Consider the following 21,670-nt stretch of genomic DNA (forward strand, 5'->3'; position numbering starts at 1 on the left):
GATGAGCTTTCGTGAGCCACAGCTCACTTCTTCAGATCTGAAGAATGAAGAATCATATCGGAACAAGTGAGCTGTGGCTCACGAAAGCTCACACCCTGCCAGAAAACATTTGTGTTAGTCTTTAAGGTGCTACTGGACCCTTGCCCTTTGCTACTACAGTGTATGAAAAACACTGTAGAAACGTCCCGTCCCGATCTCGGCTTTAAATACCCCCCTCCCCACTTGCTTTCTGCACTCGCTCAGAGGCCCTGCGGCGCCCGGCGTGGCGAAGAAGCCCTGGCCCCCCCCACCCTCCTGATGTCAGCGCCGGGGGCGGGGGGGGGGCGTCTCCGGGCCGCCCAAATATAGCCCCGCCCGGCCTCTCCTGCGGCGCCGGAGCTGCAGTCAATGGGCAGCGGCGACGCGCGGCGAGGCGGCGGCGACGGCTCCTCCTCCTGCCGTGCCAGCGCCACTGGCGGGGCCCGCCTGGGAGGCGGCGGCGGCGGCGGCCTGAGAGCGGAGGCAGCGGCATGGTGGGCTGTGCGCGGCGGCGGGGGAGATGAGCCTGCCCGCCCGCCATGGGTACGGCCGTCTCCAAGCGCCGCGCCCTGCGTAACGAGGCGGTGGCGTCGGTGGCGGCCAAAGTCAGGTGAGGCGCGGCTCTTGGGGGGGGGGGGAATGCGGGTCTGGGGGGGGGAAGGGGGTGCGGGGGTGTGGGGGTCTGGCCGGAGGAGGGTCCCGGGCAGGGGGCGCGCCGGAGAGGGTTCGGGGGCGCCGGAGGAGCCGTGCGTAAAGGGCGAGTCCGGCGGGTGGGCGAGGGCGCGCGGGGGAAGAGGGCCGGCGGCTGGGGCGGGGGGGGGGAGTCCCGTCTCTTCCTCTCTCCCCCCCCCCGGGCGGGGTGGCGTGCGGAGGGGGCGAGCGTGCAAAGGGGATCGTGAGTGTGCAAGGCGGGGGGGGGGACCCGATCGTGCCCAGAAAGAACGCGGGGCGAGGGCGGAGGCGGAGGGTCTTGGGGAGCGCCTGGAGGGCGCGGGGAGCGGCGCGGCGGGGTGCCGCGTCCCGTGGCCGGCAGCAGTGTGGCGGCGTCCCTGGGCATGCCAGAGGCTGGGAACAAAGGACGGGGGTGGGGGGGCTTCACGTTTCGCACGTGCGTTTTCGGGAGGCATGTGCCTGCCCGCCGGCTGCTGGCGCCAGGGCGCGGGGCTCGCGGGGCTCCCGGGTCCCTGCGCCGAAGCGCGTCCCGGGCCGGGGTCCGCGTGGGAGGGCTGCTCGCGCCTTCACCCGGGCCGAGAAGCGCTGGCTGGCATCGGGCGCAAACGCCCGGTCGCTTGACCCTCCTTTAATCCCGGTTTCAGCCAGGATTGGACGCGCGCGTTTCACTTAATGTGCATTGGATCCTGGCTCCATCAGGGTTTAAAGGAGGATCAAGCGACCGGGCGTTTCCGCCCATCATTTCAGCGGGCGGCGCTGCTTCCCTTCTCTCTGCCGGGGGGGCGGAGGGGCAGCCCATCGTGGTGGAGTGGTTAGGGGCGGTGGGGCTGGAGAAGCGGCGTCGATTCCCCGCTCCTCAGCCGCGGAGGCTGACCTGGCGAAGCGGGTTGGGTGCCCCGCTCCTACGCACGAAGCCGGCTGGGTGACCTTGGGCAAGTCGCAGCTCTCTTAGAGCTCTCTCAGCCCCACCTACCTCGCAGGGTGTCTGTGGTGGGGAGGGGAGGTGCTTGTAAGCTGGTTTGAGCCTCCCTTAAGTGGTAGAGAAAGTCGGCATATAACAACCCAACTCTTCTTCTTCTTCTTCGTGTCCCGAATGGCAAGTCTAGCACGGTTCCCTCCCGACAGCATGGAGCCGTTCCCCGAGCATTGTGTCTTCCCAGTTTGCTTAACATGTATTGAGCCTGGATCGGGTGGGTGGGATGGATGGATGCTGCCACCACCCTCCCTGCTCTCCCGCCATTCCAGGGAGTTGTGCACGCTGCTCTGTATTTTTAGTCCGCTTTGCCCCAGGTCGAAATAGCATCTGACGTGAGGTGCGAACTGCGTGGCACGCTGCCCGGCCAGGGACCTTCGCTGGCCGAGGCCCAAAGAGCCCACGGCAGCTCCTGTGAACTTCCAGCTCCGGGAATGCAGCATGGGGCTGCGGGTGAGCCGAATGCGCAGTCGTGACACTTCCTAGGCAGAGAGCGGCAGCTGCTTTGGCTCCTGGATCTCGGGACCTCCTCTGCCGGTTTCCTGCAATCCACCTGCAAGGAGACCTCATCGCGTTCACCCACCAAAGGGTATATGTGTGTGTAGGTGGGAGGCGGCAGGGTCTCTCCCTCGCTGCTGCGTTCTGCACTTTCTTAGCACATGCTGCGTTGTATGCACCTACTGCCACCGTTGCTCAGCCGAACCAAAGGTATGGAGAAGGAGGAGTAAATCTGCAGGCGCAACAAAACAAAAAGAATGGCCAACTCTGCAGAGGGTGGTTTAGAAATGTAGATGTGGCCTTACCGGGAAGATGGACACCGTCAGAAATAAAACTCATCCTGGACAGGCGTAGGCTGCTTAAATTTGTGTTGTGACCTTTTAAAGAAATATATGAATGGATGAAAGGATGGGTTTTTTCCCCCTTTAAAAACAATAATAGGTTGGGTTTCTATAGGAATCCTACATAAATTCCAAAGGGGTAGATGTGTTACACCCTGACCTGGATGGCCCAGGCTAGCCTGATCTCATCAGATCTCAGAAGCTAAGCAGGGTCGGCCCTGGTTAGTATTTGGATGGGAGACCACCAAGGAATACCAGGGTTGCTGTTCAGAGGAAGGCACTGGCAAACCACCTCTGTTAGTCTCTTGCCATGAAAACCCCAAAAAGGGGTCGCCATAAGTTGGCTGCGACTTGACGGCACTTTACACACACACACAGATGTGTTACAGTGTAGTCCTAAATAGAGTTACACCTTTCTAAGCCCAATGGACTTAGAAACGCCTACAGTGTTTAGGACTGCACCGTTGGTCGGATGCAGCCAAAAGAATAAAGAATCTTTTGGAACCTTAAAGGCTAATGAATTTGTTATGGTAGACGCTTACATGAGTCAGAGCTCACTTCGTTAAATGCATGATGTAGGAGCCCTGTTACAGTAGGGTGTTGGACAAGATGGCCCTTGAGATGTCGTGATGCTAGGATGCTTTTTTTTAAAAAAAAAAGCACTGAATTGTAAGATCTTATGTTGATCGCAAACAGATGTAATCTCTCCCACTGTAAGAGCAGAATCCCTAATTTGTTCGTGCAAAGCAGGTCTCTGACGGCACTGGTTTTCATCAAGCATGGGAACTTGATTGAGAACGCAGAATTCTCCTGTTTAAATGTTTAAAAATCTAGCTCCACTGGATTCTTGCTCTTAGGCTTGAAAACGTGTGGAGGGTGCTTGGTGGAATCTCAGAGACCGCAGAGCAAATTAGACAAAATCAGCGCAGGATGAGCCAGATTTCCAGAATCTGCAGGGCAAATAGGAGACCCATAGCTCAGTGGTGGAGCAAATCCTTTCCATTTAGAAAGACCCAGGTTCAAATCCCAGGCATCTTTTAGTTAAAGGCTCTTGGGTTTTAGGAAAGACCTTTCTTTCTCTGCCTGAGACCCTGGGGAGTGCTTGCCAGTGAGGGGAGAGGAGACTGAGTTAGCAGGACTGCATAAAGGCACCTTGCAGTATCCAATGTTGACTTTTCGTGGTGCAGAATTTGACTTACCTTGGTGCAACATTAGGACATATTTATTTTAGTACAAGGTGTATGCTGGTTTTGACTTTGACAGCATTGTGCAAAATTGGGAAAAGTAAATGCGCACCTCTAAGGGAGCCAGCATGGTATAGTGGTTAAGAGTGGTGGTTTGGAGCGGTGGACTCTAATCTGGAGAACAGGGTTTGTTTTCCCACTCCACATGAGCGACGGAGGCTAATCTGGTGAACTGGATTTGTTTCCCCATTCCTCCACATGAAGTCTACTGGGTGACCTTGGGCTAGTCACAGCTCTCTTAGAACTCTTTCAGCCCCATCTACCTCACAGGGTGTCTGTTGTGGGGAGGGGAAGGGGATTGTAAGCCGGGTTGAGACTCCCTTAAGCGGTAGAGAAAGTCGGCATATAAAAACCACCTCTTTTTTTTCTTCTAAGCTGAGAGGAGCTGGGGAGCCCAAGGCCTGCAAAGGTGTGCTTGCATCATGAGGTAGCACATATGCAGAACCCTCTTGCTGGTAAATAGACCATACCAATTTCCCTATTTAGATGCAGGCAGTGCTGAAATTATGCAGGTGGTAGTACCATAAATGTGTGTGTCTTTCAGAAGGACCAGTAGAACGCTCAATAGAGTCCTGATCATCTTCCAAGAAACTGTTTTATCACTCTTTTATCACAGCTAACCCTACCTGCCCAAAGAAAGTAAACCGTGAGCAGGAAGGGTGTGTTTTTGATTCTCTGTGTCTTTGCCCACATTTGCCCATCCTGCGAAGCAGTCCAGTAGGGTTCTCTATGGGATGAGTGGTCATACACATGGATTTGTCCCTTGATGGCTGTAAATGAGCTGTTGCAAATCAAATGTTACCCACAGAGTTTTCACAGAATCTCAGGCAGAGCCGTCCCAGGGGTAGGTTTGTGCGTGCGAGACATGAGAGGATGACTTGCTGGTGTGAACAGGCCAGAGACCACAGAAAAAATGTTCATGAGACGTTTGTTCACCAGCTGCCTGATGTCAAGTAATTAAAAGGTAGAGAAATCAAAAGAGAGAAGGCAGGTGTGACCCATTGCCAGTTGCGGAGCAGTCAAGTAATGTTCACGCACAGTGAACAGGACACTGTGGGTTTGAGAAATATAAGAGGTAGTCGGAACCAAGACACGAAATTTGATCTGTAAAAATCTGTTGCGGAAGCAGAATCTGGATTGAGGCTCTACCACTGGGAAAGGAGAGTTATCTATTTTCCCACTGCCCCTAGTGCAATTCTTTTGACTGGGAGCCAGTGTGGTGTAGTGGTTTGGAGCGGTGGAGTCTGATCTGGAGAACCGGGTTTGATTCCCCCACTCCTCCACATCAGCGGCAGAGGCTAATTTGGGGAACTGGATTTGTTTCCCCACTCTTACACACGAAGCCAGCTGGGTGACCTTGAGCAAGTCATTCTCTCTCAGCCTCACCTACCTCAAAGGGTGTCTGTTGTGGGGAGGGGAAGGGAAGGTGATTGTAAGCTGGTTTGATTCTTCCTTAAGTGGCAGAGAAAGTCAGCATATAAAAAACAACTCTTCTTCTTCTTCTCTAATCGGGAGAACCGGGTTTGATTGCCCACTCCTCCAGATGTGCAGCGGACTCTAATCTGGTGAACCAGGTTGGTTTCCCCACTCCTCCACATGAAGCCAGCTGAGTGACCTTGGGCTAGTCACCGCTCTGTTAGAGCTCTCTCAGCCCCATGTACCTCACAGGGTGTCTGTTGTAGGGAGGGGAAGGGGATTGTAAACCGTTTTGATTACTCCTTAAGTGGTAGAGGAAGTTGGCATATAAAAACCAACTCTTCTTCTTCTAGATTTGCTCCCTCTTCACACCAGCTACATTAAGGAAATAGTAAAACCACCTATACTCTGCCTGTCCTTCACCCCCCCCCCCTTAGTGGGGCTTAAAACCATGGAGGGACCCTTTCCTAGAAGAAGAGTTGGATTTTCTATGCCGACTTTCTCTATCACTTAAGGAAGAATCAAAGTGGCTTACAATCACCTTCCCCTCCCCACGACAGCCACCCTGGGAGGTGGGTGGGGCTAAGAGAGTGTGACTAGCTCAAGGTCACCCAGCTGGCTTCATGTGTAGGAGTGAGGAAACCAACCCAGTTCACCAGATTAGCCTCTGCCGCTCATGTGGAAGAGCGGGGCATCGAACCTGGTTCTCCAGATGAGAGTCCACCGCTCCAAACCACCGCTGTTAACCACTACACCACGCTGGCTTTCCTAGTGTAGCAACAGCACAAGAGTGTTGTTGGTTGGGGGGGAGTTACTGCTTTCTTTCTACAGCAGTAGCCCTGGTCCTCATTGCTTCCCCTGTCAGTTGCTTTTTAGGGTCAAATTACTGATGGTCCCGTCATGGAATTCCAGCGTCCGAGGTAGTTGGCCCCCATGGCTGCTCCAAGGCAAAGCAGTGTTCCCTTGGACTTGAACTTTGTATATTTGTGGGGCTTGAACTGCATTTTTGAGTTGGCAGCAGAGTAGCAAGGTGTACTTCAAGTGTATGGAACGGAGTTGTTTTCAGGGATATTGACAGAGTTCAATACAGCACTGTTTCATAAATGGGTCCACAAGCGTACCCCGGGGGCAAGGGAATATTGTCTGACAATTGCAGCGGGATTAGGTGACCCTCCGCCAGAAGTGACGGGGAGCCACTTGCCTTTAGGGTGCCACCCCCCCAACAGACCATGGTGGGAGGTGGAATACCCAGGACAGCAGCCTAGGTGGCCTCTGTAGCCTGCAACCTGCACCAGGTCTCAGAAAAGGACAGAAACCTCCATGACACATACGCAGCTTGCCGCGCATGCTTTGAAAAGGTCTGGGAGGTGGTCGAGCAGGAAACGCTCTGCATCCCACCAAGGCAAGCAGGCAAAAAGAAGGGAATGAGTGAACACTTTCCTTTTCTGTTTCTAAGGGATGTCCGGTGCAGGGTGGGTGCTGGCAGAGGGAGGAGAGAAAGACTTGGGACTATGCAAAAATATTTTTAATCAGCATGTGGGTCTTGGGTTAATAAACTTGGAAATCCATTGCCGTGGAGTAATCCTGAGACAGGCAATCATTAATGCCCAGTGTCAGCTCAGTAACTGGTCCAAGGCAGCGTCTCCTCTTTTTCCCCCTGCCCCGCAGCCCGGGGCAGCTCCATCTCTCAGCGGGAAGGCAGCATTAGCTGACTGCTCAGAAGCACTTCTGGAAATCTCCGGGTTCGCTCAGTCGCTTGGTTTTCAGTCCCTGCATAGCTGATGGGAGCCCTTCCCAAGATGGTTAATTAAGTTCGGCACAGCTTTGCTTTGCCCTTGTAAACAACCAAATGGAGACGCACCGATAAATCATTTTTTGCCGAGGCAGGGAACGTTTCTGAATGCTGGGCCTTAGCTATAGGTTGCAGCTGCTTCTCAGTTGGAGCATTGGGTGCACCGAAAGGGGGGAGGGACAGAGGGCTTCCCAGGTTAATTTTGCACATACAAACAATTTGACGAGCCTTGCACGTTTACAAAAATCTGACTCTGAGACGTTTGTGTAGCCTCTGATTCAGTCAAGCCTGTATCAACTGCTTATTACCAGCGTAGTGTGGCGGTTAGCATGTTGGACTAGGATCTGAGAGACACGGGCTTGAACACCACTCTGCCTCAAAGTTTGCTGTAACCTTGGGCCAGTCACACACACTCAGCCTAACCTAAGTACAGGGTAGAAGAAGAAGAGTTGGTTTTTGTATGCCAACTTTCTCTACCACTTAAGGAAGAATCAAACAGGCTTACAATCACCTTCCCTTCCCCTCCCCACAACACACACCCTGTGAGGTAGGTGGGGCTGAGAGAGCTCTAAGAGAGCTGTGACTAGCCCAAGGTCGCCCAGCTGGCTTCATGTGTAGGTGTGGGGAAACCAACCCGGTTCACCAGATTAGCCTCCGCTGCTCATGTGGAGGAGTAGGGAATCGAACCCAGTTCTCCAGATTAGAGTCCACTTCTCCTAACCACCGCTCTTAACCACTACACCATGCTGGCTCTCACTGGTAGTTGTGAGGATAAAATGGAGACGAACACCACATGCCACCCTGAGCGCCTTAAAGGAAGGGCGGCATAAAAATGGACTAAATAAATAAGTGCATTAGTACATGTTTACGGAACTGTATGTATTAATGATTGAGTTAATATTAAAGTGTTTGAACCCTTTTGGGGGAGAAGGAATTAATCAGACATCTTCAGTTATGTTTCTTTTTTTAATGTGGTTAGCTCTGCAGGGAGAGGAGTGGGAGAGAAACAGGCAAAGGGACAGAAGAGTCAGTCGTGGGTCTCAGTGCATGTAGGTTATGAGCAGTTGCTGTTTCCAGCTTTGGTGGTGGAAAGTGACGTCAAGTCACACACACGCACACATAAACCTTTATTGGTATAATAATAGCATTATAGCATACATTAGCACAAGCACCATGAAGAAAATCATATTCTATCATAAACTGCTAAAATCAGTGCATAAATAAAATTGCTAAGTCTCTCCTTCTCGTATCACAAGTGATGCCATCCAAACCCTTTAATGTCGAATACACTGAAACTTAGCCACAGTTCTTATCCTATACCACATTCTCTTTCTCTCTCTTATCTTTATAACAATTGCAAGAAGCCCGGCCACCTGCCCAGTGACCTCCGGAATTCTATCCATTAATAAAAATTTAGTACTCATGTCTACTGAGTTTTCTTGGGCTTGTAGATGAGGATTAATTCATTTTGAACACTGTTGAGTATGGAGTGGACAGCGCAGAAGGATATGATGGACTGAATCTGGCTCTTTAAGCCTTTTCTCGCGTGGTGTTTTCTTATATCTGCCACTAGCCATAGCGGATGGAAATGTATTCAGCCTAGCCAACATAAAGGCTCTACGATGTTGGGGGAGAACTAAATTTGAGGTGCCATCAACTCACAGTCAGTTTATGGTGACCCCGTATGGTTTTCAAGGCAAGAGTAGTTTAGAGGTGGTTTGCCATTACCTGCCTCTGTTTTGGGATGCAGGAATTTCTTGGAGATCTCCTATCCTAATACTAACTAGGGCCAACTCTTCTTAGCTTTCAGGATCTTATGAGATTGGGTTAGCCTGGGCCATCCAAGTCAGGGGGGTTCTAGCTTTAGCCGTCTCTTGTATTCTTTAAGCTGTTAGCAGCAGTGGTTGAAAACCACTGTGACTTTATGTTTTGGTGCTTTGCATCCTTAGTTGGGAGACCACTGGATCCCTAAAGAGTCTCCAACTGAGGGGCCATGGTACAGTGACAGAGGTCTTAGGTTAAATCCCTGGCATCTCCATTTAAAGGATCTCAGGTAGAAGAACTAGGATGCCTGAAACCCTGAGGTACCACTGCCATTAGGATCAGACATTGCACTGAATAGAACTGGTCTGACTCAGGATAAGGCATCTTCTGTCCATGCTCTAAAATGGGGTGAATTGCTCCCCCCTCAGGCCATTTCAGCTCAGGAAAATGGTGCAGAGGGGAGGGAGGAACCTCTCTTCCCCCCATGTTGTGGTCCCAGGCCAAACCTGCACCCCCCCCACAGACTTTTACAGTGCTGTTCCCATCAGCAGCTAAGTGATGTGGGGTGAGTCGGGTTCAGGGAACCTGGATTTGACTTGTTAGAAAATGTAACTGTGTAGTTTGGCCCTGGGGGCTGTGGTTGAATGTATGTTTTGCATGCAGGAGGTCCCTGCTTCAGTCCCCGGCATGTCCAGTTAAAGGGATCTCAGGTAGCAGCTGCTGAGAGAGGCTCTGCCAAAGTCCTTGGAAAGTGTATGGCAATCAGAGAAGATAACACTGAGCTAGTGGATCAGTGCTCTGACTCTGTATAAGGAAGGATCTTTTAATTTCCACTGTTGATTCTTGACCCCCAGTCCCTTCGTTTGGGAGTTTTGGGTCTGCCACAGCAACATGTTTGGTGATTCATGTCTCTTCACATGAACACATGAAGCTGCCTCATACTGAATCAGAACCTTGGTCCGTCAAAGTCAGTATTGTCTACTCAGACCGGCAGCGACTTTCCAGGGTCTCAGGCAGAGGTCTTTCATATCACCTACTTGCCTAGTCCCTTTAAATGGAGATGGCGGGGATTAAACCTGGGGACCTTCTGCATGCCAAGCAGATGCTCTACCACTGAGTTACGGCTCTTCCTCACCCCTGCCAGCATTTCACTTCTAGAAATTTTTTTCCTTGTGGGGTTCCACCCTTGCATGGTGAAGGGGTTGAACTTGTAAAACGCTTTGTGGAAAAGGAAGGCTTAATTGATAGAAGAGATCTGAGAAGGTAGTTCTAGGCTGAAGTGGGCACCACAGCGTGATGGCTTCAGGGAGTTGGTGGTCTTCGAACCAGCAGAAGGACTGAAGGTCACAAGCAGGGATATTAGGACAGAGATAGACTGGGGTGGAGAAGAAATCCCCCACCTTGTCAAATTGGTAGGAACCCTATTTTGCCTTCCTCTTTGAAGCACATGGCTGGTCTCGCTTGTATCTCTGGCCTTTTATGCACGAGTTGTTCCCATCACAGGCACCCCCAACTACTTGTTTTAATTAGGCATATGTTTTCTGACCTTCAGAAGTCACCTCGCTGTCCTCTCTCGTTTTCCCTGCATTTTCTGGATGCTGTTTTACCCCGAGTTGAAAGTCTGCCTCGATCCCAAATCAAAAACCAGTACTGTTCATACTTGTCACTTCAATTTTTTCTCCCCACACTCATTCTCACTTCTCCCTCCCATGTGTGTGCTCCCTCATCCAACTCCTCCCCTCGAAGCCATTATGGAGTTCACTAGCAAGAAAATAATGCTGGAATACCATGAGGCTGCTCATTTGGTCAGTTTCACAGCGAGCGTGGGTCAGTTTCAGTTCTGGGCAGGGTGGAACAGAGTCAGCTGCCCTCCCCTTATGCGCTTCCTCTTATAGGCATGTAACCCTTTTTTCTGAGTGCGAGACTACTGATGGAACGATGAATGTCACAAATGACTATTCAAGTGTTTTATATTCTTATGACCCTACACTGGGGGGAAAGCCGACAGGAGCTGAGAAGCATCCGGTTCGGGCAAACTCAGTGTACATGGACAAAGGGAAAATTGCTTCAGATTGCCCACATGAGAATTACTTGGACATGAAAGGGAATGGGGAAAAATGATGGATAGCCACTTAAAGATGCCCAAAGGCACATGCCAGGCAAGTCGAAAGAGAGAAACAGTGTGGAGGTGTTTCTATGCTAATGCTAGAAGCCTCCAAGCAAAAATGGGGGAGTTAGAGTGCATGGTTTTAAGGGAAAACATAGATATAGTGAGCATTACAGAAACCTGGTGGAGGGGAGAGAACCAGTGGGATACAGTCATCCCTGGTTACAAACTGTATAGAAATGATAGGGAAGGGCGTATTGGAGGGGGTGTTGCTATGTATATCAAGGAAGGCATAGTGTCTAATAAGCTAGAGACCATAAAAAGGGCAGACTCGTCCACAGAATCCTTATGGGTAATGATTCTGGGCCCCAAAGGTGATTTAGTACTGGGGACGTTCTATCGGCCCCCTGACCAAATGGCTCAGGGTGATCTTGCGATGGAGAATGAAATTAGGGAAGCATGTAAAGGTAATGAAGTAGTAATAATGGGAGACTTCAACTTCCCTCATATTGATTGGATAAATGTATGCTCCAGTCAAGCCAAAGAGATAACATTTTTAGGCATCCTAAATGACTATGCCCTCGAACAGTTGGTCATAGACCCAACCAGAGGGGAGGCGATCCTGGATTTAATACTCTGTGGTGCTGCCAGGGGTGTGGATGTAGTTGAGCCAGTTGGCAATAGTGATCACAATGGCATCAAATTTAATTTATATGTAAGTGGGAAAGTGACTGGGATATCTCACACAATTACCTTTGACTTTAAAAAAGGGAACCTCTCTAAAATGAGAAAACTGGTAAAGAGGAAGTTGAAAGGAACAGTTAGGAGGGTTAAATCTCTTGAAAAGGCTTGGGGGTTACTCAAGTCCACATTACTAGAGGCTCAGTTAGCTTGTATACCGCAGGTCAGGAAAGGTAGTAATAAGTCCAAGAGGTCACCACCATGGCTAACGGGTAAGGTGAAGGAAGCAATTAGAGAAAAAAAGTCTTCCTTCAGAGACTGGAAGGTTTGCCCAAACGAGGCGAGCAGAAGCAAACACAAACTTGCACAAAGGAAATGCAAGCAGATAATTAGAGATGCAAAAAAAGATTTGGAGGGGCATATTGCTAAACACATCAAAACAAACAATAAGAAATTCTTTAAGTATATTAGGAGTAGGAAACCAGCTAGGGAAGCGGTTGGACCATTGGATGACAATGGGAGTAAAGGAACTCTAAGGGAGGATAAAGCGATTGCTGAAAAACTAAATGGATTCTTCTCATCTGTCTTCACTGTTGAAGATACAGGGCAGATTCCTTCTCCTGAACAGAGATTTTGGAGAGGGGAAAATAAGGAACTGAGGCAAATAGTGGTAACAAGGCAGGAAGTCCTAGAACGTCTCTAGACAAACTGCAAACTAACAAGTCACAGGGACCAGACGGTATTCATCCTAGAGTTCTTCAAGAACTCAAGTGGGAAATTGCTGAACTTCTAACAAAGATATGTAATATGTCCCTTTGATCAGCCTCTGTACCAGAGGACTGGAGAATGGCCAATGTAACACCCATTTATAAAAAAGGTTCCAGGGGGGACCCAGGAAATTACAGGCCAGTTAGCTTAACGTCTGTTCCGGGTAAATTAGTGAAAAGCATTATTAAAGATAGAATTGTCAAGCATATAGAAGGGCAAGGTCTGCTGGGCAAAACCCAACATGGCTTCTGTAAGGGTAGGTCCTGTCTCACTAACCTATTAGAGTATTTTGAAAGCGTCAATAAGCATGTGGACAGGAATGAGTCTGTGGATATTATGTATTTGGATTTCCAAAAAGCTTTTGACAAAGTCCCCCACCAAAGACTGCTAAGCAAACTTCATAGTCGCGGGATAAGAGGCCAAGTCCTCTTATGGATTGAGAGCTGGCTGAAAAATAGGAAGCAGAGAGTAGGAATCAATGGTCAGTTCTCACAATGGCGGGATGTGAGCAGTGGGGTGCCTCAGGGATCTGTGTTGGGACCGGTGCTTTTCAACCTGTTCATCAATGACCTGGAGTTGGGGTTAAACAGTGAAGTAGCCAAGTTTGCAGATAACACCAAATTATTTAGGGTGGTTAAAACAAAATTGGACTGTGGGGACTTCCGGTGGTGTGCTGGGACGAGTACGACGTTCCCTCAGGCTGTCCTGGGGGAAATCCAAGTTTGCGTTAATTTAGGGGTGATATATGCACCCCAATCCGACCCTTGCAAGTGGGTCGGACAGCAGGAATTCCCTGCAGCCCGCAAACGCAGTTTGACCTCCCAAAGACTCTGAGGGAGCTTTTTATAAGTCCCCCAGAGCTTTGGACGCCGGTCCTGCGAGGGCAATTAGGGAAAGGAATCGCCAAAACGCAACTTTGGCATAAGGCTCTACCCTCCACCATCTTAACACCAACATAAGGACTATTTTAAGAAAAGAACCTCACCTCTCGATGCCCAAGTGAGTACAAAGAACCCTTCGTCTTTTACTGGCATTACCGAATAACCGGGGGGTAGATGAAGATATTCCCAGTACCTCTGCTCCTCCCTTATCTCAATCGGGAAAGTTTGATTCGTAAATTCCATCAGGATTAGCAGCAGGAGCCTTATCAAATAGATCAGCTTAAACCAAAACAAAGAGTTGGAAGGACGCTTAGATGATGGACTAAAATTTCCACCAATGAGAAGCAACTTTGAGGGAAGGGGAGGGTGAATTTCTTCCTGATTCTCTGGTGAAAAAGAATTTCCTGCCACGTTAGCAGCAAGGGATTCATCAGACCGGAAGTCCCTCTATACCGCCCTCTCTATCATCTGAGTCACAACAACAGGAAGCAAGTCGTAGGACTGAATACACGTCGCACTTGAGTAACACAGAAACAATCCCTGAAGGAAACAACCATTGAGATGAGGCGGTAGAAGGTCCACGGCAAACTCAACTTCCGGAATACTTCCTGGTAGATCCGACCTAGAGCGTCCAGTAAAACTCGCTGGTATTTCAAAACTTTATTAAGCTTTTTTAAAGCCAAATTTGGCTCTTTTCAATCCGAAAAAATTATTAAGCTGATCATTGAACTACCCACTATTATTTATCACCTGAAGTGGTCTCCTGCCAGATGAACATCAAATTTAATTAAGCTATATATTCTGGAACCTCTCCCTGATCTGGCTAAATATATAGCCCTGCTTTTAAGAAATCAAAGGGAATTTTACAGAATTCAACCATGGAAAAAAAAGTACAGGATATGCTTGCTAAACATTCTGAGGCGACAATTAAACAATTACAACAGATTTCAACACAGATGGCTCAATTGATTTCAATGATGATGATTCTTGACCAATCATCACAGGTATGTAATCAGAAGTTGAATCTGGTTACAGAAGACATAAAAGCCTTGAAAATTCAAATGATGACTACAAATACAGACATACAAGCAATGGATCCTTCTGCCCAAAAAGTTACGGAAGAACACAAGGATATAAAGAAGAAGACAGAAGTTCAAGAAAGTAACCAGCCGGCGACAAAGAGATCAGACATACATGAAATGGACTTTTCATCTAAAAAAGTCATGGAAGGACGTGTGGATATAAGGAAGAAGAGAGCAGGTCAAGGAATACAGATTGAAGCCACGATGAAGATGAAGCCCAGAAAGAATTATTTTTGGATACGCACCTTGTCTGAGGAAATGAGAGAGAACAAAAAAATCCTGTTCCCATACCTGACTGGCTTATTTCAGTTACAGAAGGAAGTATTAGACCATGGTTAAAGGATTGACTTTAATATGATTGCTGGATTGGAAGGTTTTGACAGTGTGGATGGGTGGCATGGCTATTAATGAAGTAGTGGAATTAAGATTAAGACATCACTTTTGGATTATATAAATAAGTCCTCCTAATATAGATTATCAATTGATATAAAGGTATACTGGAATGGGTAGACTTTTGATATGGATCTGGGATATGATTTACACTGAAATAAGATTGATTATACAGGAAATATCCCCAAAATACTGGAAAGAATGTTGTTTAGTATGATTAAATTTATGTTATAATGGCTGCAATTTGATGCAGCCAAATGGAAAGGGACAAAGGTTTCAGAATAAAGGGATTAAATTATTTTAATGTTAGAACTGGTGGAGTTGGAGAAACTAGGGAAAAGGGGAGAATTGAAGGAATCATTGTGATAATGTATAAGATCTGGGAATAATAGAAGGTTACTTTTTATTCTGATCCAGAATGTAAAACTTTATAAAATATGCAACTTTAGAATGAAATTAATGCTAGGATCAGTACATGCTAACGAAGGATAATAATACTTTATTAAGAGGTAGATGGAGGTGATGGGGAAGTTGTTATACTTTTGTGTTTAATGGTAATTAAGACAACAATCAATATAATTGTGATTGTGATATTATTTTTACACTGTTGTCAAAATTATGGAGAATTTATAGTTTTAAAAAAATCAATAAAATTTATTTAAAAAAAAAATTGGACTGTGAAGAGCTCCAGAAGGATCTCTGCGTACTGGAAGAATGGGCATTAAAATGGCAAATGAGATTCAATGTGAGTAAGTGTAAAGTGATGCATATTGGGACAAAAAATCCCAACTTCACATATACACTGATGGGATCTGTGCTGGCAGCAACAGACCAAGAAAGGGATCTTGGGGTGGTAGTGGATAGCTCAATGAAGATGTCAACTCAGTGTGCGGCTGCTGTAAAAAAGGCAAATTCCATGCTGGCCATAATTAGACGAGGAATAGAGAATAAAACTGCTGATATCATACTGCCCTTGTACAAATCTATGGTGAGACCACACTTGGAATACTGTGTACAGTTCTGGTCACCACACCTAAAAAAGGATATTACAGAGCTTGAGAAGGTGCAGAAAAGAGCAACCAAAATGATTAGGGGACTAGAGCAACTGTCCTATGGGGAGCGGTTAAGACGCTTAGGGCTGTTTAGCTCGGAAAGAAGGCGGCTGAGGGGAGACATGATAGAGGTCTATAAAATTATGCATGGTTTGGAGAGAGTGGACAGGGAGAAGTTTTTCTCCCTCTCCCATAATACTAGAACACGGGGTCATCTGCTAAAGCTGGAGGGTGAGAGATTCAAAACAGATAGAAGGAAGTATTTTTTCACACAACGCATAGTTAAATGGTGGAACTCCCTGCCCCAGGATGTGGTGATGGCTGCCAGCTTGGAGGGCTTTAAGAAGGGAGTGGACATATTCATGGAGGAGAGGGGTATTCATGGCTGTTAGTTAGAATGGATACTAGTCATGCTGCATACCTATTCTCTCTAGAATCAGAGGAGCATGCCTATTATTTTGGGTGCGGTGGAACACAGGCAGGATGGTGCTGCTGCAGTCGTCTTGGTTGTGGCTTCCTAGAGGCACCTGGTTGGCCACTGTGTGAACAGACTGCTGGACTTGATGGGCCTTGGTCTGATCCAGCAGGGCCTTTCTTATGTTCTTATGAGTTACACAGAAACAAATTGTTCCGGGGGGGGGGGGGGTGTTGTCCGGGCCCTTCTCTGCTTTGGCTATAAAATGACCACTCGGTTCAGATCAAATGAAATAATGTGGGGCTGGTGACGTATTTAAAAAAACACCACAGCCAGTTACAAAGCGGTGTTTTCGTAGGTGGGGAGGGAAACCGACATGTGGTTCAGAAGCTCCTCATTTTCACTGGGCATGCATAATTGATCACAAGGTACTCCTGGAATTTCTTTGGGGTAAAAAGCCCCTGTGCATAGTGTTTTGAAAATTTGACTGCAAATACTGTGTAGTTAGAGAGCAGCAGATCCAGAGGAAACAGACCGTGCATAAAAGGCCTCATAGAGCAATTTGCTCTTCCGACTGCTTTCCTGCAGGGCATCTGCTCTGTGATTCAGGGCATATCATGATCTGAATTGTGTTGGTCACTATGTAGCGTGGCAGGAGTGTAGGTGGTTTTGGGAAGTAGGAATGAACTATACAAAGCCTTTTGACCCCTCCTAGCAAGAGCAGAAGAATATAATTAACATTTCTATGTGTGTCACTGTGTAGTGTCCTGACAACCAGGCATTGTGTGATTCTTTTTTTCTGTGCACCTAAGGCTGAGATTCTGTATTTACATTACGCATTGCCTCATCTTGCCCTGGATCATGAATGCTTCAGTGTGCAAATGCTCCATTTGTGGAAGCTATGTTGTTTTCCTTGATTTGAAAAGCACCTTCCATCAAAGGGCAGCTTCAGATCTCTTCGCTGTGCGTTTTAGTCGCTGTGTTTTAAGCACGGGAGCACTGTGCCTTTGAAACATTGCAGACTTCATAGGGTTGAAATGCATGGTTGAAACAACCCTCGCGCTGCTTCCGTGTCTCTGGAAGTGATAACTTTGTGCTCATCTTTCTCTCCCCTCCAAGCAATCTCCACTCTCAGATTGCATCAGTTGTACACAATGGGTGAGAAAACCCAATGCGTACCCGCTGCCTCCCTCCCAGTCTCCCTTCTTGGCTGCTGTTTCATCTGCTTTCATTTCCTTTGGGTGCTGCAATGCAAAGTGTGTTGCTTTCCCTTAGGCTCCGTTTTGTAAGCGGAATTGCCTCTGCCGCAGAAGTGCCTTCCGAAGCCTGAGTCTGGCTGGTCTGCGGAACGTCTCCCGCTTGCCAAATTAATGACTCTGTCATAATGAAAAGAGATGATTTCTGCCCAATTCCCCCTAGGGAACGTCTCTCCCCATCAGCCCCATTGTTGAAATTTTGACCAGTGTGGCTTTGTCTTGCTCCTGTGTTACTTCCCTGCATTTTCCTCTTGGGATTAAAAGCAGTTCTTTTTGGGAGGGATGCTTTAAAAAAAACAACTCAATATGCACACAGGCCGCCGCACCTTTTGAAGATGCCAGCAACTTTGCTCAAGTGCCCAAGAAAATGCAGGAAGGATGGCACCTGGAGCATCTATGTGGGATTGAAAAACAGCCAACGGAATGAGTTTTTGTTCAGATGGAAACTGATGAATGGACGGCCAGTTTTTTGTCTAAGCGAAGGACAAGACAGACTGTGGCTGTTATGTTGAGCTTTGCAAAATGTTTGCCTGAGCAAAACGTAAGGCGCCATGATTAGCATTGATGGAGTACTTTGGAGTCTATTGAGCTCACCGTGTACTTTCCAGGATCCTTATAACCACCTTGTGACTGTCGCGTATTGTAGACATTGCAGTAAAGCTTGTACTTAATGTTGCGGCTCTGACTTCCAATCTGAGAAAACTAGAAATGGCACACTAATTAGGACATCAGGACAGGCTTATGGACTGCTTGTGTTGTACGTGAAGGGAATGTGATCCTGAATGAAAGACGGTCCCCTTAAAAAAGGATTGCACACAGAGGTTTTTTATTACTCTGCATAGCTGTAACCTGTGTGCAACTGTACGATTGCTGCCTCTTTTTCTTCATGGCACATGTGGAAAAAATACTGGTTAGTGCTGAGCAAATCCCCCGCCTCTCTTTGTAAAATTGCTAAATATTATTATTGTGCTTCAGATTATTCAGAGCACTTCACATCCCCTGAAAACAGCCCCTTTAACCTGGATGGTTATGATCCCCATATAGTGTGGTGGTTGATGCTGAGAAAGTCGGATGAGAAGCATTCCCTTCCCTTCCTCACATCACAAAAAAGGCTCATAGAATGGTTGTGCAAACCAGGAAACAAGATTGCAGGCGCGGCCATACCTGTGGGGGAAGCATCTAAAGAGTTTGTTCCTGCATCCGTACCGTGTTTCACCCCTAATCTTGGCTGGTCTGATTGCTCCCCACTTGGTGAGTTTATGGCAGAGGTTTGACTTGAACAGGGGACTTCCTGGTTTACAGCCCATTTTCTTTGGCCCAAACTATACATTAAGTTTAACATGTGACCCCCCACCCATAGGACTGGCAGCAAGACACCATCTGCGAGTTCCTCTTGGGAACTCAATTCTAAAGTACTTAAGGGGCCTGATTTGGATTGGAACTGTAGCGGGGAGGGAGGAGGGGCTCCAGTCTCCCCCCCCCCACCTGTTCTGTATTCCTACTCTGCGGACTGCACAGGTTCATCACTGTGCTATTGTAGCTTTCCTTAAGAGTGTTCACAGCAAGCAGGTTTCTTGTCTGACCCTTTTCTCCTCCTGGTTGTTCCTTCCCATTCAAGATAATATAGCTTTCTGTGCATGTGAAAGGGCCTTTAGATAATACCGATCGGAGCCCGTATGCATGTATCCTTGGTTTTGGATCTGTTTTCTGTGATGCTCTCCAGAAACATGCTTTGGTCTTCTGCTACACCACACAATTGGGAAGGGCCAGCAGCAGTCTGAGTGGTTGTTACAGTTGGCTTCCTGCAGTGAGCATGAGATGTCCTGGGAGAGAAGTACCTTTCCTTCCTTTCCTGTCATCTGATAAAAGCTCTATGATGCATAGATCTTGAGCAGTGAATAGTTATTTTAGATCATTTATTACCCAACAGACAAAAGGAGTAAAAGAAGTTTTTCGGGGGGAGTCCTTATGGGCAAGTAGAGATGTAACCATAGGGATGAGACAAAAGTGATAAATGTAGTATATTCTAAAGTTAATATACAGTGGACACTCCAGGAGAATGTATGCAATGGTACCAATCTTGCCTAAAGAACAGGAGTGAATATTTAACAGTTTCCACAAAAAGAATAAGAGTAAATGGTTGACATTTTCGTTAACCAAAGCAATAATTATGGCTACTCCATAAAGAATTATAGGGGGAACTATTAGACTGAAAACTTGGGCAGCACCAGGATCATAATTCCCATCTCCATTTTGGGGGGAAAAGATGAATATGCCGCTAGCACAAATGCTTGTTTTATTCCTTAGCAACTGATACGATCTCTATTTCAAATCTGATGAAAAAAGCGTACTTAAATATGAAAAATCCTTTACTTGTTGGATTTATTCACTATTAAATGTCCAGGATTGAATTGTAGGATTTCTTTTTTTTAGAGAAGGCAACTACTTTAGATTTCTGGTGGTTTATTCTCAGGGCTTCCCTAGCACGATATTACAAAAAGGTTTTTAAAGATCTCTGACGACCAATTTCCATCGTAGATAATAGGATAATGCAGTCGTCTTGTTTGTAGCTTCCTAATGGCACCTGGTTGGCCACTGTGTGAACAGACTGCTGGACTTGATGGGCCTTGGTCTGATCTAGCAGGGCCTTTCTTATCTTCTTATGTTCTTAGGATAGTATCATCGGCAGAGAGTAAAACTGGCATATTACAATTGGCCAAACGAGGTGGGTGACAAGACTCATTAAAATGAGTCAAAAGATAATTCATATATAGATTAAATAAAAATGGGGCCAAGAGGCATCTTGTCTGACACCATTGTCAAAGTTTAATGATTCGGTCAACTCATCGCCATAACCACAGCAACCTTTTGACAATCATACAATACAGCAGCTTTTCCAAGAGTCTTTTTCTAGCAATAGTGTCAAAGGCCCCTTTCAAATTGATAAATCCTGCATAAAGACAGCTGGTATAACACTAAACAGTGATTCAGAGCTGAGCTGAACCCTATCTGTTCCTGGCCCAAAATGTCACCCTGTTCAAGCCAATCGATTAATATTCCCAATAAATATAAAGAATATAATTTACCCAAACGCGATAATATACTGATTCGTTGGAAACAGCTTGGGTTTAAACATTGACCCTTCTTAAAAATCAGAACTTTGTATGTCTCCAGGAATTTGGGATAACCCCAAACATGTTTATCTGTGAAAATACTGGAGCAAGGATCTCTGCCCACCAAGATGGATTTGATTTAAATAATGCATTTGTGATAAGACCTACTCCAGTGGAACTACTTCCCAAAGCAGAAGCAATGGATCAAACCTTCAACTTGAGAGAGGGTCACCTCAGCGAGCCAGTGTGGTTCAGTGGTTAAGAGCGGTGCTTTGGAGCGGTGGACTCTAATCTGAAGAACTGGGTTTGGTTCCCCACCCCTCCACATGAAGCCAGCTGGTGACCTTGGGCTAGTCATAGTTCTCTTCGAGCTCTTTCAGCCCCACCTACCTCACAGGGTGTCTGTTGTGGGGAGGGGAAGAGAAGGTGATTGTAAACCGGGTTGATTCTTCCTTAAGTGGTAGAGAAAGTCTGCATATAAAAACCAACTCTTCTTCCTCTCCTTCTTCCTCCTCCTCCCCCTCCTCCAAGCTGGGAAAGAAGAGAAGTACCCTTGCTTCTAGTTTTGCATTGGAACACAGGCAAAGACTGTCCAGACAGTGTCCTTCGTGCATGGTTTGGCAACTGGTGGTGTAGTGGTCAACCTCTGGCTACAGGTGCCTTGCTGCTGGCCAGCCTGTTTGTCCCCTGTCCTTCCTCTTTTCTGGACAAGGGAGCTGGAGGGCATGCATCTCTTTTCACTACTAGGCTATTTGGAGAGGAGAACAGGGGAGAATGCTCTATTTCTATCTGCATATATTCTTTGCTGTGTTCTTCTCTGGTTCTGTTTTCCCTGAGTGGGGCTGTGGCTCAGTGGTAGAGCATCTGCTTGGCATTCAGAAGGTCCTGAGTTCAATCCCCGGCATCTCCAGTTAAAGGGACTAAGAAAGTAGGTGATATGAAAGACATCACCCTGAGACCCTGGAGAGCCACTGCTGGTCGGAGTAGACAATACTGACTTTGATGGACCAAGGGTCTGATTCAGTATAAGGCAGCTTCATGTGTTCATGTGAGTACCCAAAGATTGGGTGGAGAAAGACTAAATGATATAGAGAAATGTATTTATTTTAAGGGTCTGATATCTATATTAAAAACATTAAAAGTCATATTAAAAGAAAGCACAATGGCTACTAATACAGGTTGATATTTACAAAGTGTGCGTACTGGA

General features: G+C 47.2%; 1 protein-coding gene across 4 annotated transcripts in view; it reads left to right on the forward strand.

Moving 5' to 3' along the window:
* The first annotated feature begins 515 nt into the window (after positions 1 to 515).
* Positions 516 to 21,670, forward strand: part of NSMF (NMDA receptor synaptonuclear signaling and neuronal migration factor) — a 54,745-nt gene continuing 33,590 nt past the window's right edge. For 3 of the 4 annotated variants that reach the window (XM_056860062.1, XM_056860059.1, XM_056860060.1), the window contains exon 1: positions 516 to 628. In XM_056860062.1, the coding sequence (XP_056716040.1) occupies positions 558 to 628 (71 nt within the window). In that variant the 5' untranslated portion in view covers positions 516 to 557. The remainder of the gene's footprint in view (positions 629 to 21,670) is intronic. The other variant, XM_056860061.1, reaches the window with a different exon arrangement.

Source organism: Euleptes europaea, chromosome 14 (assembly GCF_029931775.1).
Source record: "Euleptes europaea isolate rEulEur1 chromosome 14, rEulEur1.hap1, whole genome shotgun sequence".
Classification (NCBI taxonomy): domain Eukaryota; kingdom Metazoa; phylum Chordata; class Lepidosauria; order Squamata; family Sphaerodactylidae; genus Euleptes; species Euleptes europaea.